The sequence below is a fragment of the Catharus ustulatus genome, chromosome 6 (genome assembly GCF_009819885.2).
Source record: "Catharus ustulatus isolate bCatUst1 chromosome 6, bCatUst1.pri.v2, whole genome shotgun sequence".
Classification (NCBI taxonomy): Eukaryota; Metazoa; Chordata; class Aves; order Passeriformes; family Turdidae; genus Catharus; species Catharus ustulatus.
In genome coordinates this window covers 15,276,560-15,302,381 of record NC_046226.1, presented here as the reverse complement: position 1 = coordinate 15,302,381, position 25,822 = coordinate 15,276,560, and the positions used below count along the sequence as shown (strand labels likewise).

General features: G+C 43.5%; 1 protein-coding gene across 3 annotated transcripts in view; it reads right to left on the bottom strand.

Moving 5' to 3' along the window:
- Positions 1-23,138, bottom strand: part of CLMN (calmin) — a 74,837-nt gene extending 51,699 nt beyond the window's left edge. For 2 of the 3 annotated variants that reach the window (XM_033062706.2, XM_033062707.2), the window contains exon 1: positions 22,995-23,138. In XM_033062706.2, coding sequence (XP_032918597.1) covers positions 22,995-23,076 — 82 coding nt within the window. In that variant the 5' untranslated portion in view covers positions 23,077-23,138. Of the gene's footprint in view, positions 1-2,335; positions 2,355-22,994 lie in introns of those variants that run through there. The other variant, XM_033062709.2, reaches the window with a different exon arrangement.
- Positions 23,139-25,822: the final 2,684 nt, after the last annotated feature.

Below are 25,822 nucleotides of genomic sequence, written 5' to 3'. Positions count from 1 at the left end.
TTGTAGCTTTCAGTGAAGCCATTAAAAAGAAAGGCTAACATACAATCCAAAACTGAAGTAAAAAATGGAAGCAAAAACACACTGACTGACTCCAGTAAGAACTGGGTGTTCAGATGAAGAGATTACCATTTTGGGTGTACATACACAAATTAGCAATTAGGGGTAATTGCTTTCAGCTGCACTTAGCTGTTTAAAAAAGTATTAATAACTTGTAATTAACATTAATTTTAAAACAGATGAAAGCCCATGTTGGTGCTGAGAGTAGACACGCCTGACAGAAAACAGCTACCTCATAGGCAGTGCTGGTGGTTGTCAGCTAGAATATTTCTTGTGTGTTCCCAAACCAAAATTACAACAACAGCTTTAATCTCTCTCTTGTCAGGCACTTCCTGTGCACTAATCTCTCCTTTTAACCATGGTCAGATCTTCAACAAAAGTACCACAGAGGAAGAAGCTCACTGTGCACAGGCTGCCAGGTATCAATCAGGCAGACACTGCTCCTTGGTGCCCACCCAGACCCCAACCTGGCACCAGACCTGCACCACTGAGCTGCAAGGGCAGCCCTGTGAGCCCTGCCATACGTGCTCTTCCACCGCCACCTGAAGAGATCAACGTAGCCAAGATTTAAGACTAAAATGAGTCTGCTGGAAGATTTCCTCATAATTTGCCCTGACAGCGTTTCCTGCCTGGAAATACAATCTGTGCAGCCCCAGGCAGCCCTGGTTGTGTTCCTCTGCACATCACCATGCAAGGCAAGCCCATGCACAGGCAGCACCAAGGGCAGGCAGCCCTTGCCAGCCATGCCCAGGTGAACATTTCCTTGTGCTGCCAGGGCAAACCAGTGAAGGGCCAGGGTGATGCTGGGCAAGAAGTCCCTTGGCCATTACAGAGCTGTGGCCCTGTGGCTCCCCAGAGGTCAGTAAGGAGGTACATGGCACAAGGCACCCTGCCTGATCTGCACTTCAGCCAAAGGCAAGTCCATCTCATGACTGCCCCCTCCCATAAGTTATAACTCAAGAATATAACTTTGAAGTCATATTTTCAAAAGTTTACCTTTTTCTGTACTCCACTCTGTAAAAGTACATGCTTGTTACAGGCTTAAATGCATCAGGCTTGTAGACTTGCCCCAAAGAATTGTGTTCCCAGCATCTGGTTACCCAAGCTATTAAACATCAGTGCAGAGTGGTTTAGTATGCACTTTTCTGGACAGAATGCTGGATCACACCTAAATGTCCATTTGACATTTATCATTTCATCTTATCTGAGTCAAATGGAAGTGGACTTGGTGTCCTCAACAGTACCCAGTAGCACATATTTGTCAATAAACAGGACAAAGGCCAACAGGGACAGTTTCTCAGCTTAGATACAGATTATAAAACACCAGGCAAGGCAAAAAACCCCAAACCTCAAGACACTGATGCACCTGTCCTACACAGCATGTCCATTTCTATTAACTATATTCTCTCCTGTTGACTACTGTTGAATTTCTAGGGAAAAAAACTAATTTCCCTCCCCGCCCTCTAACCAGTAGTTCTATTTTGTGAAATGGGCAGCCTTCAACTAACAGAAACACTTCTCAAGTAATCCAGCACTGCTTCCCTGAGCAGAATCACAAAATATTCTGAGCTAGAAGGGACCAATGAGGATCAAGTCCATATGTGAATGGCCTGTACAGGGATCCAGTCTGTGACCTTGGCATAATCAGCACCATGCTCCAACCAAATGAGCTAATTCCAGGGTCAGGTACTGACCTTTTCCACTGGGGCTGGAGCTGTGACTAGAGTTCATTGCCCAATTCCTGTCACCATTCCAGCACATCTCTGGGCTCACCACACCTCACCTTCAGTGGTGGAGCTGAGCAGACTGAGGTCCCTGCAGTATAACTGCTTGTGTAAGGGTCATGGGACTTTAAAAAAAAAACAAAAACAGAAGCCCTAAAAATAATCATTATTATTACAAAGCCCCAGCCCAGCATCCATTCTCCCAAGTGGAGAAGCTTAGAGATTTCATTTCATCTCAATTTCCTGTAACTCCTATTCCTATAATCTGAGGTCTGAAGTTCAGGAACCTTTTATCAATAAAAGGCTAGCTCCTTATAGTCACTCTGAGGACTCAAACAGACTCAGAATAGAATTCAGTCACTTCTATCACCAAAACTTAAAAGGAAACAGGTTTTACTGTAAACAGGATTGGCAATACACTATTCAGACATTTTTAAAGTTCTTGGAGCAAAGAACCCCCCCCCCTACTTCTGAGTGTGATTTTCAGTTTATCTCTGGGAAAAACCTTCCACATTACCTCTATTCTACTGATTTTGCAAGCAACACCTCCTTACCTGTTACAGAACATTAACAAAATGCCCTTTTGGTGCTTCCTCGCCCTCCCCCACAGCATGTGGAGAAATGCTGCAAAGCTGTGACCCTCCTCAGACTCCTGTTGCCCAGGAGCTGGAGAAGGCAAAGAGGAAGGTGTCCTCTGAGCAGGGGTGCAAGAAAACAGGAATTTCCCTTTAGGGATCAGCTGCAGAGAATTACCTGGTTGCTTAGAAACATGAGATTAACTACAGCTCAGTTTCCCTCTCCTTCACACACGCACTAGAGGAGAGGCTGTAAATCAGCTTGGTGGGAGAGTCAGGATGGCTGGTGTGCAGGGTGAGACACAGGGTCACCAGCAGGGTCACTGTGCAGGGTCAGCACTCGGGGCAGGGGCAGACAGGGGGCAGGGCATGTTTTCTGCTCCCCTTCCCAGGCTGCCTGGGCTCCCTTTGGTTTGCAGAGAAAAGTTTCTCACTGCTGATTTTCAGCTACCGGGATGAGAGTCACTCATGGAGATCAGCAGCCACATTGCCAGGATTTCAGCTTTGATGGCAGTCAGGGAATGCAGTTAGGGCAAAGCATCTGACAAGAAGAAGCAGATGAAATTTAAAGCAAATGGTATTTTAAACACAAACAAAAGTTATGTTACTTCCTGCACCTCTAGTTATGTTTTCTGTGTGAGCTGCCAAAGCATCAGTGATTGGCAGCAATAACCACACTCACTGCCTGTTTGTATCCTTCATACCTCAAGGAATTGGACAGAAAGGGTGATTAACAACACAGAGACACAACTGCTGCTTTGCTTACCCACCATCACGTAACACAGAAGGAGGAAAACAATCTAGATAAAACAGACGTGGACTTAATCTTGTACAGTTTATGGTCAAACCAGTTTAACATGAAAAAGCACCACTGCTAACACAAACAGAAAGCACAGCCCACAGTGTGTGCTCAAGAGCTTTAATGAAGTCTCTGCACGAAGAACACTCTTCAAGCCTAACAGGCCAAAGGACTGCCTATAAAGTATTAGAATTTGGAAAAAGATACTGGCAAGTGTGCCTAATTTAGACTCTTTCACATTCACAAACATCAGCTCCCGACACAGAGTGGAAGGGATATGCTGTGCAGTACATAGCCAATAACCTTGTGGACAGGAGCCAGCACTGTGGTTATCATTATGCTGGATAGTTACTACAGGCTTAGGGTTAATTATTAGCACAACTTAAAATCAAAGAGAGTTTGATCCAGACTGCACAGCTACACACACACACAAAGCTCCTACCTTGAAGCACTTCCCATCTCTTTACAGACAAGCTCAGCATAGTTTAGACATGTCCAAGGTGGCACACCATGCCAAGGCAGGTGACAGGGAGACTGTACCCAGGCAGCTCTTTCAGAGTCAGCACCTACAGGAATGGCTGTTGGGGGCTTTTCACTGGTTTTTTTCTTCTTTTTTTTTTTTTTTTTCTGCTGTACCACTTCAATGGTTCTTTAAAAACACTTAGCATGACTACAACAGTTATGTAGTTATGTTTTGAGTATTATTTATAAGTTCTGCACACAAAAATTATCTCCTTGACCTTGGAAATATTTTTTTCAGGGAGAAAGAACTAGAGTTACCTTCTGCTCCACATTTGCATTCTTTACAATGAAAAGAAATTACCTCTCTGCAAGGACAGGTTTGCAAATAGCAGCATTCCTCTGATGTTTTTTGATTATTTAGTGATATTTAATAGTGAATTCAAGCTGGTGGGATGGAGAAGCCAAGGGAATGAAGCAACAATCAAAAACTGCAATCGTCTGACAAGTTTCTTTTGCAGATTAACAGAAATTCAAATTTGGTAGAGTTGTTCTTTTTCCACAGCCAAATGCTCTTTGGGCCTACTTGAGCAATCATAACCAAGGGTTTTTATTCACTTAATTGTCCTGTTAATTCAGCATTAACCTGATGGACTCAATTAAAACAAATAGTTTTACCTGTGCATAAGCACTTGATATTCAGTCTGCATTCAGTAAGAGAACCAGGACTGTGGGTAAGCAGATCAGGCTGAGTTCAGAACACACAGTGACAGGAGGAATTGCCTCTTGCAGTCTTCACCTGGGATGGTGCAGACGTACAAATCTGGAGGTTTCCAAGGCAGACACAACGAGCAAGTACTGCATGCAACTAATAGATGGAACACAGTCTTGTACCAACACCACACAAGAATAAGAAAAGGAGTTTACCCTACCAAAACGAAACAAAAATAACGAGCCAAGCTGGCTAAACAAGGCAGTGTTTGTATAGGGCAGGGGGGGCTCAGCTGACAACACTGCTCTTTTATGTGCTCTCATACTGTGTTCAGTGCATAAACATGGGCTGACGTGACCAAGGGCTCCCCACGAGCCAACAGAGCAACTTTCCCTTGGCAGAGAAGGATTAGTGTTTGCTGACCCTGTCAAAAGGAAATCAGGGAGACCTCTGTCTCCCCCCTGCTAGTCCTGCCCCTCGGTAGCTGCAGGGCTTACACTGTGGTCTCCACTGTTTTCATTGCTGGCCCTAAACCTTTCTCTGCGTCTGCAGAGTTACAGCAGAGGCTGAAATTGAGCCTACTTCTGTCTCACAGCAAATGAGAGTGCTTTCCCACCCTGGCATTTAGCATTTCACATTCTCATGTACTGCAAACAACATCAAACCCAGGGAAAAGTCACAGCTGAGAAGGTCCAGCTTCCAGTTAGTTAGGGCTTAAGAGAAATGCCACCCAGCGAGCCAAAACTGCAAAGAGTCCCAGGAGTCTTATGAGACAGGGCAGCTGAGTTCAGGGATCACATCCCACCCCTGCAAAGTGCCACAACTCAGTGTTTGTCCTCAAGAGTCACAGCCCCGGGAAAGGCACAGCTTTAATGAGGGCTAAGTCAACAGGAGGGACCTTCCAGGTGTGTAATACCAGCAGCTACAGTGACTGCAGGCAGGATAGACTGTACTGATCAAGGAAACATTTGCTGAAGTGGTTTGCAAGTGAGCAGTTCAAACAATCTCCCACCTGTTCACACCAGTGTCCTCCCAGACATGGGGCTTTTGTTAGTACCTCAAATCTTGCTTTAGTAAATTGAAATATATTTCCACTCTGCTCTGCTAGCCATTGCAAGAACAGAAAAGATGAGTTAAATCCTAACACTTTTTTTGGGAATGAATGATCCTGGGACAATGTTAACAGCCTGCAAGGGCTGAGGAAAACTCAGGCATCTCCCAGCCTTCACTGGTGCCTCCTCCCTGAAGTACTCCTCAAGGACTTTCCATGCATAAATAAGCTAAGGTAAGGAACTTTAAATAGGCCTCGCCCTACACAGTCAAATAAACTAGGGAAAATGTATATATGACTTATAATATTTGCATTTCAAGCAGTGAACCTTCTTGTTCTGATACATTATACATGTTGGGATTCAGCAAGCTGCAGACTGGGTAGGTATTTTGTGTTGCTTTGTACCATGAAGCACAGATGGCTGACTTTGTTCAGGGACCAGGCATCACTGGGAAACATCAGGTTATGGCAGTGCAGCTAAACAGTCTTCTCCTGCTTACAGCTGTAGTTTAATTTATCCATTTACCACCTCTCAAGGCCAAACTTCACATTTTGCATCTGCAGTCAGGCTGGGCCTTGGCTGTGCTATTGGTTACTTGTCATTCTCAGTCAGTCACTGCTGTAATCTCACTTATTTGTAGCCAAGCTGTTGAAAATACAATGACATACTTTCAAGAGATTACCCTGTATAAGTGAAAGAACTTAATTTTTTTTTCTTAATGGTCACAAATTATATGAAAAAAGCAATATAAGCAAGACAGTAAATAAACTGGATTTCTACAAATTAACACTGAGTTTGTTTCATAGTCTCCCGTCTGGAAACATGACCACTTGCACTAGGCTAATGTCATTGATTGCCGTTGCTCAGATAAGCATGCCACCAAAAAAAAGTCTGAGGTGAGCTGGGAGCTTTTATTAGGCCAATGAACAGGATCAGGAAAAACAAGAAAGTATCTTATCAGTCAGTCTAAAAAAAGGCATTACCTCTCCCTACAAACCTTGCCTTGCTTATATCATGGCACTAAATTCACTACTCAAATATTTCTCATCCTAGCAATTAAATTTTACATTTACTAAAAGACCAAGAGCAGTGTCAGCTTATAATTGATTTTGTTAACTAAACAAGGTTTTCAGTGCAGAAGGGCAAAGAAAACATGAGAACACAGGTACTGGAAACACAGCTTGTGTAATTTGGCCAGCACAGGCTCAGAACTGAGAGTTCCCCCACCCCCACAAGCTGCAATCCCTGCATCCATAGAGAATCCCCAGCAGCAGAAGGATGGGCCTTGGGACCAAATTACCTCCCAGACACTGCCCAGAATTACCATCGCTGGAGTGGGTGGGTCTGTAGCCCAAATAAGTGATTTGAGAGAGCAGCTGGCTCCCTTGCAGACATGCAGGATTCCTTGGGGACTCCTAAGAGGAGGCAGCAGCAAGCTCCTGAAGTGGCTGAAAGTCATCTTTCATTCCACACTCACTGCCACAGCACTGAATTAGAAGAGCATTTTCTGTGAGGCTGGAGGAATAATTGCATCCCATGGATCAGCAGATGAATAGGTAATGTATAGCCATGGGCCCATGTAGGCAATTTCCCTGGAGCATCCTCAAAGTCTGGAGAGGCCTAATAAACTGCTTACAGGAACCACTATAGGTATATAGCCATTAAGTATATATCCCTGCTTTGTCAGCTGCAGAGTAAACATACCCACACTCATGTGGTCACCTTCCAGCATCCTTGTTACTAACAGCAGCTCAGGCATCCCCAGTGAGCTTCTTGTTGGAACAGAAAAGCAGGAAAATACTCTTGAAATTAATTTCTAGCCTATTTTTGTTTAGAGTAGCCACATAACTTCTCCCTGCCTCAAGGCGATGTCAAAAGCAAAAACTGGAATTACAGACAAATGAGCCTCAGCCCCACTGCTCCAGCAGGACAGGGCTCTGTGCTCAGCCTTTCCAGCTGAACTGCTCCTCTGCCTGCCCCTCCCAGCACAGCCTCCAGCACCAGCACTGGAAGGGGCCCAGCTCCACAGGTATGGATCCTGGTACAAAGCACACGCTTGCCCCAGCTGGAGCGATTCAGGGTCCCCTGCTCTGCCACCCTCACTGCTTCCTCTGAACCACTTCTGTTGGCAGGACTTGGGTGACTTCAAGCATGCAATGGAAGATTTACACTGCAAACACCTTCTCATGTAGAACAGCAGCAGAGGAAACAAGTATCCTTAATTCAGTTTCCATTTAACTATGAACAGCTGAGGCAGAGCCACCTTCATTCTTCATGGGAACCATTACACCAGCATCCAGGCTGGCTTTCAGGAAAGTTAATTCCCATTAACTTTTGAAGGTACTCCTGTTGACACAGCCTATGTTATTCCTTAGCTGCACCAGACCAGAGTGGCAGCAGCAGTTTATGGTCCGTGGTGCTGTAAATAAACATTAAACCTGTGTTTTAATGGTGGCAGGCAAGCAGCAGCTGTTCCCAGCAGATTGGTACTGCTCTCAGAAGGGAAGGCACTGAATAGCCTAAAGATATCACTGGCTGCAACAAGCATGCACTTTCATAAGCACCACCTGAAAAAAAGTCAACCAGCCAACCAACCAAAGACATTGTATGTTGGAAACAGATGATGAAAAGGCTTTCCTGTGCCCCTGCTCTGGGCACCAGCCTGTCAGATTTTATGGGAGGGGAAAATAAGACATTACATGATTGGAAAGAGCATGTTAGAGAAACGAAAGGCAGGATACAGAGTAAAATGCATAATTCATGGTTGTAAAAGCCTTGAGGCAAGACCTTTCGGACTTGCTAATTGCTTTGCTGAGAAATAGGCCAGAAGCCATAAGAATGATTCCTACAGGCAGGCAAATGAATGCATAAAGCATTGCAACATCCACCCAGGGGCTTCCACATCACCCCTCTCGCACAGGTGTGCTGCTGGCTCACCTGGCAACATGCCAACCAAGGACAAGTGCATGGGATATCAGGCTGATGTGAGGACCCAGATTTAATTCTGGTATGTAGTTCTGTACGTTCAGGTTTTGAACTGAGGCAGATACATTTATATAAACTGGCTGCAGGCACACTGCAGTCCTTGGAGGACCCTCACTGTGTGCTCAGAGTCTTAGCAGGCAACTCTGTGCACATGAGACAGGCAGAGATGAGCAGTTCTTCCACTGCAGCAGCCAGATTTAGCCTCACTGAGCTCAATGGCAAAAAATTCAGTGGGTGCAAGATCAGATCCCAGTTGCAGGCAAAGAAATTCATATGACAAGTAGGAAGGATGAAGGCAAGCTTAACTTCTTACAGTTACTGAGGTTTGCACGGTTTGTGCATGGTTTAGTGGATTTAAGTCATGAAAAAAGCATCAAAATCTTTTTGCTTCCTATGGTATAACTACCATGTCCCCAGTGAGCAGCTTTGGATTTTTTCATGCAGCAGGTAAAATCATAGGATTTTGTCTACCTACATGTTCAAGTCTCTCCTACTGACATTCTCTCATTTCTGAAAACCCTACTCCAGCCAATTCTCTGATAATATCCTGCTGACCATCAGACACTGCTTTGTTAAACCTCACCAGAATTTCACCTCAATGACCTAAGAAGGGCTTTGCTATTGCTGTTTTGAATTTGTTACTGAATCCAGTAAGAGTCATTCACTGTGTCTGAAGAAAGATGGACTTGTCCGCAAAGCATAGGGATCAGGCACCTTCCTTCTCCACCAGCTTGTCCAGCTTCCAGCCCCTTCAGTCCCCTCCCAGCCCCAGCATCTTCTTGCTGTCCTCTTTTAAATGTCTTCCTCCACAGAGTCCTTGGAGAAGTCTAACCCTTCAATTGATACTCTGAATCTATCAACAAAAAAATCCCTCTTAGAGCCCTTTTCTTCCCCTTTGGTATTATTTACTGATGTATCAAAATTTCCATAAAACTCATTAATAAAGCACAGATCTGCATCTTCCATAAAGCAGCTTATCTCCATGAGAGTGCAGAACTACTGAAAGTACAAGAAAATACAATCTATCCCTTAATTGTACTTTGCTCTTGATTAAATTTTTACTGCTAATATACTTATACTTACTGTAGTTAAAGATGTTCCATCTATTTCTCAGTGTCAAGAGTATGAAAAAAAAGAACTTGACAGAGATGAAGAAAGAATAAGATGATCAAAGATCCCTGGGCTTGACAGGTTTCATGGGGAAACCATCAGTACCAGCTTGTGAGTGTGAATGAAGCTATCAGTTAATGTGATAGTGGCATAAACTTTCAGCGCACATAAAACACTTTTTTTGTAATACTTAAAATTACCTAATGGTAAAAAGACAGACTGCTTTGCAATGCCTTCTATATAAGAATCCTAACTATTATTCCATAAATACAAAAGGAGTCACAAAGGCAGGAGAATTTAAATCGCAGTTCAGGCATCAGTGGGGAAGTGCAGCAAAGCTGAGGATCCCCAGACTTAGAACAGATTAGAACGCCATTCCTAGATCTAAATGCAAATAACCTCTAAGATACTTTATAACTGATGTGCAACATGATTCAAACTAAGTTCCAACGCACTCAGAGGGCAACTCTCTCCTACACCATTTTTAAACCTGCCTGTAACATTTTATCTCTTAATGCTACTGTCCCTAGGTTTTGACATCTACAAGGGGCATACAAGGAATTCACATTTTCCCCAAGGCAGGAGGTTCCAGCCCAAATAAGCCAATGAATGTCAAAGCATAAAGAAGTGAAAGTGGCAACAACAGAACTCATTTGTGAGTTCCACCTTTAATAAATGTTGGTAGCTCCCACACTCAATGTAAGGTAAATAAACATTAGCAGTGAGCAGTGTTTGGTGTAGATTTATTTTGTTCTGTGACCTATCCATTTTGTCCTAGAGAGAAGGCAGTAAAAGCAGAATGGGTCTATTGCAATCACAACACAAAGAACAGTCTTTCACTTCATGCAAAGAATACTAGCACAGATGGTGAATCCACATTTTGCAGGAAAATCCATGTGCTTCCACATTAATGAGACATGGGTTAGAAGAACACAGTATTATACACTGTCGTCATTATGTCAGAAGTGATTTGTTGTCCAAGCTTAGGTATCCAGATGGTACCAAAAATACCCCCAAACTTTCTATAAGCACAAAGCTTTCACAATAATTAAAAAATGGTTTCAGAAAATATACCGTTTTCTCTGAGTGTTTCCAGTTCACTTTTCACTGCTGAACATGCCATGTATTTTGCTTACAGTACTTTAACAGAAGGACATGTATGGCACTGGAAAACCTGAAAAGGCAGAGCTGAGGAGTGATAGCACAGGAGAAAGGAGATGGGCAGAACCACCACGTTCCCAAGTGCAGAAAAGAAGGAGCCAGGAAGCCAAGAGCTACGTGGTGCTTCCTTGGTGGATGTACTAGCAAGGTCTTCAAAAAGAACCAGCCTCTGGTCATGCAGGATGGCACAAAAGCCAAATTACAGAACTAAGTGTTCCACATTCAAACTGTTAAAATTAGCTCCAATGAGGAGCAATGGCCCCTTCTGATTCAGATCAGGTTTAACCCCCTCTGTCCACAACAGTTTATCCATACTGGAACCAAAGCAGTTGGATTTTGTAACTAAATTCCATTATTTGCACACTTTGTTTTCTGATAGGAGCCTCAAAAATCTTCATAAAAGATTGCAGTGAAATAATTGCTTTATTTTCACTCTAGCTGACTCCCACAGGTTAGACTGTATTTTTTCTCTTCAAAGTAAATTGTACAGCTTCTCTTAAAAAGCTCACCTTTGAAAAAACAGCCTAGAAAATACCAGGCTAAATTTGACAGTTTTTCCTTATGTTTCAAAGGCAGGAAAGGGTTTTTCTGGAAGAAACTGACACCTTTTCTACTCAACAAGACTGAAAATCTGCTGCAGAAAAAAAAATGGGTGGGAAAAAAAAAGAAATAAATAAACTGCCAGGACAGTATGTGGGTGGCAGGATTCAGTCTTTAATCTGACAGGTGTATGTCAGCACTTTTTCACAAACATACCTATAAGGGATCTGATTGTTTTCCTCTTGTTATTGTACTGTTTCCCAATGAAAGCCTTGGTTTTTTAGGTTAGCTTCCTGCCAGTCTCTTTGTCTGATGCCCAAAAAGTGAACAGGTTAGCAAAATAAAAAAGACACCTTTCGTCATCGATGTATTTGCTCTTCTAAGTGTCTCAAGCAAATTCATCTTGAAATGAAAAATCATGTTGTCAACCATGCAGCAGACAATGTGGTCCAAAGACAGATTTACAGACTGGTAACTAAGGAGCAGACAGAGGAGGTGGCTGCTCAGCTGATGGATATAAATAGTAAAATCCGAGTCAACAGGATATTATTGTTCTTTGGGGTTCCCAAAGAAGCCTTAAGGGATGGATCAGCTCCCACACACATGCTGATCGCGAGCCACTGCCCGTGCGCAGTGGGAAGAACCTGCCAGGGAACACTCGGGGCTATTTCAGGACTTATCAGGCCTCAGCACTTCCCATGCTCTGGTGGGAAGAAAGACTGAGAAGGTGGGGGAAGTGCCCAGCAAAGCACCTGCCATTTATTCATTCCTCTTAGTGTTAATAACTCATCTCTATGAACAAGACTAAACAGCAATGCTTTCCTCTGCTCGTGCAATGAAACCAAGCCTAGATGGAGATGACCAAACACCAAGGAGCTTGAGAAACTGGGAATGGAGAACAAAGAAGGAAAGGAATCTTCAGGAGCAGGTCAGAATGGCTTATTTATTAAGCTGTAACTCTACAAGACACCAGTTTCAACTTGCCTCAAATCAAGGCAGCTTACACTCTCAGATATCACAGAGCTTTCATAATAAACGACATTTAAAGGCTGGGCAATTAATTGCCTCATTCCTCCATGACCTTTGCAGTAAGAAAACACAGAATCTGATTGCTGTCCTATTTCTAATTTTGTTTTAATGAACTCTCTGATTTCTTTATCTTGCAGAACATATTTCTGTGATCATCCAGGGCAGACACACATCCCTCAATAGGTATTTTCCTACATTCACACAAGATAAATAAGCCTCATGCATGTGCATGGCAAGCTCTTCTTTGGTTTTCCTCTCTACCCCACCAAGCTCTTTCAGACCACTGTACAAGGCAGACAGGGTTTCAGGAAAATGGACATAGCACTGCTCTCTGTTAAAATAACATTTGGATGATTCTGAGAACTGAACTGAAGAGCATGAATTGGCAGCAAGTTCATGCTGGGATAAAATTTAATCTGATTCATTTATGCATGCAAGCAGAAAGCTTTTATTAGCATACATTTCTCAAAGAAAAAAAAAAAATAGTTCCTGGAGATGTTCATCATTAATTATCCTCTTCCATCTAGCAGGAAGTTTTCTTCCTTCCCCAGCTTCCCTTTATCTTCTTTCTAGAAACACATATTCAAAACAAAACAAACAAAACTTCTAACAAACTCAGGAAACTGAAAGCATAGTACAAAGACCCAGAGGAGCACAGCTAATTTGGATCTTAACTGAAGTAACTCCAAAGCCCTTGAAGGAAAAAAAGAGTTTCCACCTGAAAATGGTAAGTAGTAACTCATAAAGATGATCAACGTGAGACATCAAAAAATACATTTTCACAAATGGGGGAAAAGTAGAACAAAGCAGGTTTATTTCATTCTACAAACATTTTGTTCTTCTTGCACATAAAAAAACCCCAAATCAAGCCAAACTGAAACCTGATTGCAGTTAACCTTCACACCAATTGGTGTGCACTGCACAGAACACCAACAAGCACATGCAAACCCAGAGGGGAACCACCTGCCACCAAACATGAGAACAACCCATGCTGGGGTGAAAGATAGGTCTGTAGCTTCATGGGAATTACCAGCTTGTGAGGGTTTACTATGGAGAAGACAGCATAAACGTGTTAGAGTTTACATGAATTGTTAGGAGACATTGTCAGCTTTTGCTGTAACATAGTGAAGGAGAAAAGATGATGTGAAGAAAGGAATTTGGTCAGGTAGTTCCAATGGTCCATTCTCTTGAAAAGAGAATACCAAGACTCAAGGCCTGCTCCACCAAAATTTTCCATGTTCATACACAGAGAAGCATATCATTAGATTGTTTAGATAACTTTGAAATAAATCCTCTGGCTTTCATGTGTCTTTTATCCTCAAGCCTAACTTAAGGGTATCATCTAGAGAAATACATTAAAACCATGAGACACTCAAACACTAAAAAACACTTTAAAAATAGAAATAAATCCTTGCTGGAATGCAGTTGGAACACCTTTCAGTGTTATTCAAGACAAACAAAGTCGTAAGAGAGAAAGCCTATGGGATTCAATATTATCTGAGTACCAGAATTCAAGTTTGGACCCTCTCTGTAAAACCAGAATTCCTAAATGCTACTTCCACATCCATAATAGTCCCTTCACTCTTCTTTAAGGATGCTGCATGCAAGAATACACACGTGTAGCAGGACCAGAAAGCCAAGAAGAAGTGGGTAGCCCTCGCCAATCTTTCTGTCACGTGGCCATCACATTAGCACATTACGCTGTATTTTCCATGCAGCTCCTATGTTTGGGCTCCAAAACTGATCATTAGTATGATAAATTAAATGAGTGGAAACTTTGGCTCAAAGAGCCCAAACTGCTGCAGCTCTTAAGTCACTCACTCTTCCTAGGCTTTGGTTCATTAGTGAAATGAGAATATAAGAGGTCAAGTGAACATTCAGCTCATAATTAAGTGCCTAAATGACAAAGCTGTTTACTGGCTTGAGTCACACAGCAAGGGGGTCTCATCAGCTTGCTGTGGGCACCCAGACTGCTTCTGCAACTGGCTTTCATAATCAGTCTCAGCATAAAAGCAAAGGACTCACTATGCATGAAAAAAGCTGAGATCTTGCATGAAAAATAATTGCTCTAGAGCCATCTGTGTTATGGGCAATGAAATAATGCTTCAACCTTTCCCAAAATTAAAGGGTGTCAAGGACTAAGTCAAGGGTCTATTTTAAAGTACTAAGATCTGACCAGTTAAAACAGAATCTGAATATAACTTCCAGTTGTATGTTTTGAGACAGAGGGATGTCAGCTTCCCAGACCTCAGCTCCACTGGGATCTCTCAGCACCTGAGAACAGCCCCTCTCAGCCATGCCTGGGTGTGGACAGGAAGCATGCACTGTCCTTCTGCAGAAATGGGCTCCCATCTCCAGGTCAACCCATCAACCACTTCCTGACTTCACAGGAGTCACACTGGTGCAACCTTCAAATTCTTAAATTAAAATAAACTCATGATGACTGATACTGTCAGCTGCAGCTTGGACAAAGGATTTTAGAGCATCCCTTGGCTGTGCTAGCAACCAGAACACAAACTTCCTCTCTTTATACACAAAGTTGTTGAATGAAGATCTCCCATCTTCTTTAATCCTTTTGATGAGGATAAGGAAACATGTAATGTTTTTCAAAGGTCCACACCAAATATGTCAAAAAAGATTGTCTACCTTCACAATGCAGTTTAGCCAGTAAAAATTCATACTCTGTCTTCTTTCCAATGTCAGTAACCAAACAACTGCTGCAAGAAGACTGACCACAAGTTCTTTTCACCAACATTAGGTCCCTTAACAACTTTTTTTTTCTGTAATGGGAAGAAACAGCAAAACTCAGGAAGAGTCTAAAACTTCAAATCACCCCTTGACCTGTATCCAGAGAGATCTTAAAAAAACACAAACAAACAAAACAAAAACCCAAAACCAAAACAACAACAAAACAAACAAACCCAAACAAAGAAAAAACAAAAAAAAAAGAGAGCAACAGGAACTAAATGTTGTTCAGTGGCATTAATCATCTGGCCAGGAAGCCCCCTACACAGCCTGAAACCTGAGAACAAGGAGAGGGACCAGATGTTACCCAGATACTCGTAACAGCTTCTCTTGGAATCACTCAGGTTTTGTACCAGAAACAGCCCTATGGAGTACCTTATCCAAAAGGGAGAGTCGATGGGAATTTTGTCTCTGAAATCTCATCATCTCATTTGGGCAGGACATTGATGTTTCATCAAGTTTAAGTATGACATGCAAATGCTGGCCACGGTCCTTCCTGCACTATCTAGGTTTCTGAACACCACATTCTTCCCCATGGGCCTGCTCCTGTTTGCCTTGTTCCTCTCCCTGGGCAAACAGCCCAGACAGATTTATGTTTCATTCCTTGTATTTAAGACAATAAGTCTGAAGTGGACATTTCATACTATGTTATTTATAAGTGCTGTGTCTTTATGAAGTTACAACTGCAGTTCATGTTTATCATGAACATGAGTAAGAGCCAGAAAACTTTAATCATGTGTCCAGATGCAGTCATATGAAGGATCAGATTTTAAGTTATCTTCATTGGCATTGCTTTCATTTGTCACAGAGCCAGGTCTCTCTTGCCCTTCCCATTTCTCACTGAGCCAAGAGAAGCATAATCAGCCCTCAGTTGTGAACTAACCTGGCTGCATACACCAAACTCCTTTTGACATACACTAGGGGGTTCTTCAAAAAGACTGAGACAAAATGGCAAAGTACTTCTATACTTCTATCATTAGTGCACAACAGAAAGACAGCCTGTGCATGTAACTGCTCCCTGTGCCTTGGCTGCAGTTCAGAGCTTCAGCTGGAGTCCTGTGAAATGGACACTTCAGGCTGTGATATGACTCTCACAGCATATGAATAACACATGGCCTCCCAACAGTCAGGGGGCTTAGCGCACTGCTATGTGCATCTCTGAAGAAAACTTAGGAAAAACAGCCTAAAAATGGATCTGGGCCATTCCATGGGTATGGGTAAAGCATCTACATACACTACAGAATGGTACTCTCTACCACTGTACACAATAGAATGCACTCATCTCCACAGTCTTAATTATGATAAAGTGAAGATCCAAAAGGATGAATGCACTAAAGATAACAAGTACTGAAATATAAACCTTTACTTTTAAAATGAACCCTGTGACAACATATTTAATGAACATATATTTTGTCAACAACTGGAACTATACTACCAATTACACTAGCAAAAGAGGAAAAACATAATAATGAAGCAAATCAACACTAGATTTTCTAGAAAGTCCAGAAGGGTCTCACTTCTGACTGCTAACACTAAGAGATGCAGATATTAAAAGTATAAAAAAAGTAACTCATTCTTCACAAATATACTAGGTCTGAATTAGATTGACCAACATTAGGAGTAACTTTCAAGATACTGTGACATAAAATATGTTTTAATTTATGCCTTAAATTAATTAGTGGAAAATTAATAGAATCCCTCAAAGTATTACATTATTATAACAAATATGTCTTGAATCACAAATCAAATTAAGTAATGGGCACAGGATTAGACTTATCTTTTAAGTGTTTTTGATAACATCTATTCAGATTCAGTGGGATTTCTGGTTTTAGAAAGAAATCCTCTGCTTAAAGCTTACAGGTCCATAGGCATTTACTCTGTAGATATGCAGTCTGTTGCTATTACAACCATCCCTAGAAGATGGTGATTTAAACTTTTGTTCATGGCTGCACAGCCTCAATCTACAGCTAAAATACAGCTCAGCTCTTTGCACAGAAATATGCAGCAATTATAATGAAGTAAAATTCATGCTGCAACCCTCCACCTACAGTCCCTGTATCTAACTGGTTGGGAGATATAAAAATAGAATTACAGGTACAGAGACATGTAGAAAAAGACAGTAATTTCTTATAATGTGCTGTGATGCCCTTCACCACCCCAGCACTGACACACATCTCACTGCTTATCTGTTAATTTCTACTCCTTAAATACATTTTTGAGATCGTTTTGACTTCTACATGACAAGATAGATATTTGGCTATTTCTCTTTAGACATATGCCCTTAAGAATCATTCTGAAACAACAGTAAGGTTCAACAACTGAGGACATAAACAAATAATGTCTAAATGGACACTGACAAGCCAAAATGCCCAAGGTTGCTTCTTCTAGTCCAACAGAAGTCTGTCTTTGAAAGTGGAAAAGGAAATCAAGTCATCCCTTTGTAATATTTTCAAAATAAATGCTACACATACTTCAGAGGGCAAATGACATAACCTTGAATTTGTCCTTAGGAGAAAGAAAATTGCTTGAATTTCTGGCCAAGTCAAGCGGACAAAACAAAAAACAAGCAGGAGAACTATGAAAAGTCCATTATATTTTTAAATCATCACTAGTTTTAACACAGTGTTTGGAAGACTGTAATTTTTAAACTATGACTTCAGGCAAGTGATATGATCTGAGGTCTCACCAGCTCTCCTAATGCTGAGGCTGAAGAACAGCTCACCCAGGAAAGAGAGAGAAGGTGATGTTGGTGACAGCACATCAACCCCATGCCTTGAGTCAAGTCCATGCAGTTGCCAGAGTCTCTCTTAAGACAAAATGTCAGTACACAAGTGATTCAAGTGACTGTGGAGCTACTGGGCATGATTTGAATTTGGTGTCATTTCATCCATTCAATGGGACAGAGAGTGCAGACTTTTAATTTGTTAGAGAAATTAGGCATTAACCTTGTTAAAATTGCATGCTGAAACATGCAATCTGCACTTAGTCTCACCTCTCACTGCTCCTTTATTTCAGCCAGGGTTTCCTACATCTGGAGCAGGTAAGTCTTTGTTCCATTGCTGACAAATACTGCCAGGTAAGAGACTGCCCTTACAAAGATCATGCCCACTAGGACACTTGGGTTTCCAGCACTAACTTGGGCTTCTTATACCTGGATCTGAATATTCTGGGGTTCACATTTATAATTTATAATTTGCCTAGGGTTCTCCTGACAATTTAATCTTTCCAAACATTACCTGAATCTATAAAGAAACTCCACTAAATGAATATGCCTGCAGGCAGAATGAAATCCTGCCGAGTTTGGTGACAAGTTATAGAAGAGTTAAAGTAATGAACAGTTACAGCACCTTACTTTTGTCAGAACTAATGGATATATTAAACAGGTTTCCTTATACTTGTGAAAGTTCCATGTTTTTGAGAAGCAAGTCAAACTATAGCAAAAAAGTTGGGTGCTGCTGTATCTTGTAATTAAAGGAACATTATTACTTTCTGTAGTTAAGTGCAAAAGTCATTAAAAATGGGCCTCATACATAAATAAAAAGTACAGAGAGAAACATTTTCAAGACTGACTGTAGCACCTGCCTTTGGTCATCCAAAGTAAAGATGTATAGACACTCCCACTCCCAGAATTAACTTCTGAGAGCTAAGCATTTGTATTCCTTCTTGAGACAGAGGCTTCAGAATCCTTTACCACAGAAGATGCTGAGATTCATGTTAGTGACAACTATAGTTACTACTGTCCAAAGCTTATAAAGTCTAGATCTCAAGGATCCAAACAGGAAGTCAAGCAAAACCAGAGAGTGCTGGGACTTTATGACAAAGTGATCCACCCAGAGATATAAACTATGGCAAGGATGGGGAACCAATGGGGCTGATATCATTGAGATTATTTCTTCTTGCCACCCTTCTTTTTCTCCATTATTTCCGTCAATGCTACAATACACTCCTGTGTAGCCCTCCAAATATTTTGAAGGCCATGTACCCCTCAGCAGAGCAAGAATGAGACTCAAGAAAATATTTAAATCTACAGAAACCAAGGCGTAAACATGTACAGGTTTCTGTGACTTCTGAATCAAACCCTGAGTAGTGAAAAAACGAGCAGCAGGACCTTGACTTGTCCTCTGGTAGCAGAATGGTAGAGTTCTACCATCCCAGCCCATCTACTCTACTAGAAACATACAAAATGAACACTCAAACCATAATTATTTTTAAGTTGTGGTAGCAGCACTTGTTTGCCAGAGATGAACAATACATCTGACTGCACAATTATTCATCTCCACATATTTCATTCCGAGGAATGTAAGGAAAGATATGTACTATTCAACACACGTTTAGACTATTGTACAGCACACAACCAACATATCATCTAAAAGAGGATGAAGATGTTGCATCTTTCCAGCAAGTGCAATTCACCACATCAGGAAGTATATTTTTGATGATCCTAAATCAAGCTTCCAGTAGATGAGATTTTAAAATATTCTTGTATTGTAACAAAATGTTCCCAATGGTGTTGCCATGAAAGAAAGAGGAAAAAAAAATCTCCTGGCAGGAAATTAATTATTGAGCATTCCCTTGCCTGATGATGCACTCCTACATTCTGTGCAGGCTTTCCATTTTTCTCTCTCAGTATGTGGAAAAATTCACTATGGAGAATATGGAGAATATATAAACAGAACAAAGAGCATGAGTGTATCAGTTTATTAAATGCATTTAGAAACCGAACAGACCAGGAGGGAGAAACTTGGCTTGTGCATCACCACACCCAGTGTTCATTCCTTCTTTATATTCCTCTCTCCTCCATTAGATTGTCACTTCTGCTTCTGTTCTCTGAAATCATCTCTGTTGAGAATGGAAGAATTGTGCCTGGCTTTTAACATCACTTAGCTGACACAATTTTGAAATGTCACATCCTTCCTCTAAAAAATAAAATAGAAAATCTCTTGATGGAAAAGGAAAAGAGAAGCCCATCATTAGATGCCTAAATATCAAGATGCAATTCCATTTTTAAAATCATTCTTTTTTCCACCCCAAGTCCAGCCCATTTAGTAAATTCACCCATTGCTGTCAGTTTTAGTATCCCTATGAAAAAGCAAAAAAAAAACCACAGAGGCCATATTTCACCCATTACATGACAGAACATACAGTTCCTGAAGCTACTTCTGCAGCCAGCACATTCAACTACATCATCTTCTCAATTTCGTGGGATCATACCACTGTAAAAGCATCTTCATGAGAGCAGACACTTCCCAGTAACTGGCATCTTGGATTCTTCCTGGATGTGGAACAACCAAACTAGAGAGGGAAGATGCAACAGACTGAAACAACATATGCTATCTTCAAATAGAATTCTATGTCAGCAATGCTCTGTAGCTTAGCTAAGACATAATTAAGAAATTTTCAAGAGAAATAAACAATTTTCACTTTTAAAACTGAGGCAGAAAGGGTATGGAAAACTACTACAGCAGATGCCTGTATGATTCCTGCAGAAACCTTAATACCAGCTAGGCTGCTCGGGACCCTTTCTCAGAGTCATCAGCACTTGGGCTCTTCCAGCTCTTTCAAGCTGGCAGGATGGCTTGGGCACAGCATGGCTGTACTGCCTGGCTCTGTCTGCCTTGCACACCTCACATCTCTCTGGCTCTGTGCATCAGCCCAGAACTCTCCACCTCCTCATGCAGACATGCCACTGTTTGCATGTGTTGTTCATATCTGCAAATATTTAGCTGCTGCCTCCCCTCCTCTCCTTGCTCCTTCTTGAGTCTATATTACCATGATGGGTTCCCCAGAGACCAGAAGGCACCTCCTCATATGGAAAATGCCCCACTGAATGGGAGCATTCTGGAGTAAGACAAACCATCCACTTCATACTCTAAACACAGCTGGTGTTACTAGAGGGCACTGCAGGAGCTGGAGATGTGGCAGCAGATGAGGACCTTCACTGCATGAGGTCCTTCACGTGGCTCTGATGGTGCTGATGGAAATGCTGTGTTGTCCTCATCCAGCTTTTCACCCTAAATTCTTGACTTTCTAGTACATCAAAGCTGTTATTGATTCTGTAACTGATAGACAATGATACTAGCAACGATTCAGATTGCATTGTTTTGAGAGGACAGAATGAATTTTGAATTATAAAGCAAAAGCAAGTTTAATTACTACATATGAGCATAGAACATATGCTGCCATTTTACAAGAAACTGTTCTGAAGAGACGCACCATGCTCCCAAGCAACAAAAATCACACTCTCACAAGTATCAGACTCGCCATCTGTAAAATGTTTTTCATCTCTAGAAGATAATGTGAGAATTATGTGTTACAAATCATATCTTTTGTGACAGCTATTATCACTTGCTTTGGAACAGCACTTCAGAACAAATGTTTTTTCCACCCTATAAGGGCTCAGGTGAGGCATGAAACTTCTTAAAAACCTATTTAGTAGTACAAGCAAAGCGATAATCAATATATGTTTCAACATTTCTCTTGGATGATAAGAAGAGAACAGGAGGTTTTTTTCATTAACATAATGTCATTCAAAGGAATTTGCTCTGTAGGATGACATTCTCCTACACAACTACAGGAATTTTAGATAAGGCTGTGTGCATCTGTACACATGCATTTTAAGATCCAGAAAGAGAAATGAACCATTCTCTCACAAATGACTGAGAGGCAAAGCCAAAAACATATTACTCTTTCTAAGAACAGATTTTTTTGTATTCCTTCTCAGAAATGTCCATGAATTAAGGATTAAACTTGGTTTAATGACTATAGTTTTGAGCAACAGAGATCAGAAGCAGGCCAGTCATGTCAACACAGAATCAAAAGGGACTGAGACAGAAGCCAGAAACATACAACTATAATGTAATGAGAGACAGTCAAAACCCAAGGGGAATGCAACCTGGAATCAACAGTCCTGACCATACTCAAAATCTGAATTTCAGAGGTCAGGATGATGCAGGTCAAAATGATGTGGAGTGACCTCACCAGCAGCTAACTGCATTAATTCACCAGAGCTGAAAGAATGACTAATTTGACTCTCCTTTCTGATAAATTATATATCTCCTATAATCAATCTAAACCGAAACTAATTTCCAGCAATTGCACTGCTCTGCCGGTAGACAGTGCCTTAATATAATTATGCACAGACAGGAAGAGATAATGACCTCTGATTCGAGTCTATTATTTTTATGGAACATGAAGATATATCGCAGTATTATGTGAGCTATTAAGATCAGTATGTTACATTTAACAAGTTGTTCTCTCATAAACAACTGCCGTTTTTTCCTCTTCCATCGGATCTTTTCCAATCACGAGGAGTTACTAGGTGAGGGGCAATCGTAACTTTGGAGGAACTACTACCACCACGTTGATACCGATCTACATGCAGGTATTTGCATCCCTTCCGCCTGTGGCAGAATAGGAGAGCATCTCGTAGATGATTTATCCGAAAGCCCTGTCCGTGTTTATTCAACAGTAGTCTATTAAAGATACATTAAACCGAGTCCTGCGATAGTCACCGGCTGCGCTCCAGCCCGCGGTGGCGCGGGGCCGGAGCCGTGCCCTGACCGCGCCGGTGACCCCGGTGTCAGCGGGGAGCGGCGGGCGGGCTCTGCCCCGGACCCCGGGACCCCCGGCAGGGCGAGCCCCGACACCGCCCGGCCACACGCACGGCCCCGGAGCCCGGCCGGAGCCGCAGCCCCCGCCCCGACGGTGCTCGGGGGAGGCCGTGGGCGGCAGCAGCCCCGGGGGGACCCGGCAGTGCCACCCCCGCAGCATCCCCAGCGCCCCGGCCCCGCGCCCCGGCCCTGCCCCGCGGCTCTCCGCGGCCGGACGGGCAGGCGCCGCGCTCGGGGGAAACTTTGGCCCCACCGACCTCGACCTCCTCCTCGTCGTTCTCCGGCCCCGCAGCCGCCCCCGCCCCGCGGAGCTGCGGGAGCCGAACGGGCCGGGCCGGGCCGGGCGGCGGGGCAGCAGCGGCGGGGCGGCTCAGGGGCAGGGGAGCGGGGCGGCGCGGGGGCGGAGGGAGGGCTGTCTGCGGGGGTGTTGGTTTACCTTGGAGGTTCTGCACTCGGATGTCGCTGATGTGCCCGATGAGCTCCTCGCGCTGGAACCAGTCCCACTCCTGCCCGGCCATAGGGACGCGGGGCCGGGGGGCGGCGGGAGCCGGCGGCACCGCCACCGCCGCCTTCACCGGCACCGACGGCGGGCGCGGAGCGGAGCGGAGCGGGCGGGGGGCGGCCCCTCTCCGCGCCGGCTGCGCCCCGCCCCGCGTCCCTCCCTCCGCTCCGCTCCGCTCCGCTCGCCGCCTCCTTCCCTCCCTCCCTCCGCCCTCCCGGCCGGGTGCGGGGCGCTGGCGCGGTCCGGGCGTGTCCCCGGCCGTGTCACCGGCCATGTCCCCGGCTGTGTCTCCCCGGCCGTGTCTCCCCGGCCGTGTCCCCGCCGGGGCCGTGCCGCTCCCGCCGCTCCAGCCGCCCCCTCGGGCGCAGCGAGTGCCCGCGCACTCCTGCCGTACCTGGGCACCGGAGGAGGGTCATCCCTACAAGTGTCATGGAGAAATAAAAGTATGAGCAGCGGAGCTCATGGGGATGAAATCAGTGCCACTATACATTAAAAACACTAACAGTTGCATACTGATTTAGCTTGCTCTTGTCAGTCTGTTCAGGCTCTCAAATTTCCTTTGAGGTGAATTCTCACATTGACTGTGTTCACGTACGCCGTTTTTCATGCAGCTCGGACTGTAATTGTTACCAAGGCTCTTGGGTGTCACTGAGATGTGTTCTCTACAAACCTGATGAACAGCGTGAGCATTTCATTTGCATATGAGGCGTTTCATTGCAATATACCACTATTTGTACCTTCATGCTAGTAAACAGCAAATTTTGATGTGATCCAGTCAGACCAGTATAGCATCAAGAGTTAGACTAGCAAAACATGTAAGCAAAATCTACAAAGTTAAATATAAACAAACTGGGATCTAGAAATTGTGGCTCTTTCAAGTCTGAAGTGTTTATGTGATCCCAAGCAAACACTCCACACAACCAGTTGTTTCACCCAACTCAGGAATGCAGTGCTCTTCCCACAGCCTGCTCTGGTGATTTTGCCTCTACAACTCAAAATCAGATGGAGATGGTAAGAAGGCAAAGTCATCCCTTAAGCATCTAATAAGGATTCGTCACCCCTATAACATGCAGCAGTCAGCTATCCCAAAATGCAGTCTCCAAGAGTCTGAGGCAGTCTTCAGCTGTTTACAAATCAAGACTGGAAAGTTTTGCACAGGTGTAAGGACACATGAATGCCATGACAAAGAGTTTATAAACGTGAACATAAGAAGCAGAAAAAACCAGCCTGTGGAAAAGAAAAGGCATCCGAACTCAGATAGATTTGCATAAATCACAATGCCTGGCTTTGCCTTCATTTTACACTGGGAGGACCTGTTTTTTTCCATTATCCAAGTGGGCTGAATGCATCAGTACCACATTTAGAGGTAGAGCTGGAAAGTGAGCAAGTGTGGCTGTGTGAAAAACAGGTGAACAACTTCACATCATCAGTTGAAATACTGTCTGCCAGAGGTGGAGATCCCTAATCCACACTGCAGCTTGAAGCAGGACTAGTCCCAGTACTGGATGGGAACAGCTGAGGCTTTGTCCTGTTGTGTGTGAATATCCTCCAGGAGCTGGGGTGTCATGAGCTCCCTAAATAGCCTTTTCCATTCTACACTGGCCTGCATTGCCCATTTGCTGTGGTCAGCACACCAGCTGGACAAAGGGAGGCAGTATGAGATGCCAGCAAATGAATGAGGAGAAGCAAACCAACCTGCAACCTTCAGCTGCAGAATCGTGGACTCACAGATTTGGAATTGTTTGGGATGAAAAAGACCTCTAACATCATCAAGCTCAGCCATCAAACTAACACTGTCAGGGCCACCACTAAGTGGCACATCTACAGGTCTGTTAAATACCTCCAGGGATGGCGATTCCACCACTTCCCTGCACAGTCTTTTCCAGCACTTGACAACTCTTTCAGTACAAAAATTTTCTTAATATCCAATCTAAACAACTCCTGGCACAACCTGGGACTATTTCTTGTTGCCCTTCACCTGTTACTTGTGGGAAGAGAATGACCCTCATCTGGCTACAATCTCCTTTCAGGTGGTTGTAGAGAGCAGTAAGATCTTTCCTGAGCTTCCTTTTCTCTAGGCTAACTCTCCCTCAGCAGCTCCTCACAAGACTTGTGCTTCAGACCTATCACCATCTTCTTTGCCCTTGTCTGGATGTGCTCCAGCTCCACAAACACCTCAATGTCTTCCTTGCAATGAAGGCCCCCAAACTGGAAAGGATTCAAGGTGCAGCTGCACCAGTGCCACTGTAGGAGGGCAGTCCCTGCCCTGGTCCTGCTGGCCACACTCTTTCTGCTGTAACTCCTCACTGCCAGCCCCACCTGACCTGTGATGTGATTCATTGTTCCTGCAGATTTCCCTAGAGCTAATTACTGCCTTCAGCCTCCTCCTTATCCTCATGCAAGAGCTGCCCACCCCCCTCTCATGGTGGTTGAGGGTGCAGCCCTCATCACTGACATCTCCAGGCCTGCCAGGTAGCTGCACTTGACCTGCACAGTCTGGGTCTCAGAGTCAGGCTGGGTTTAAGATGTAAATGATTAACACTGTGGGTACAGGGAAGTTAAAACTTCCGCTTAGAGAGAGGGGAAAGGCATTAAACCATTCTTACCTGGGAAAACACCTACTCTGTGTTGCCCTGTACTCTCAAGGCACAATAGCAGAGGCTGGTGTGGTCAAGCAGCAGCACAGGCTGGGGCTGCCAGTTCTTCCTGTGCCAGTGGAGGCAAAACCATCAGCATAGCAGCCTGCCCTTCTCTTGCCAGTG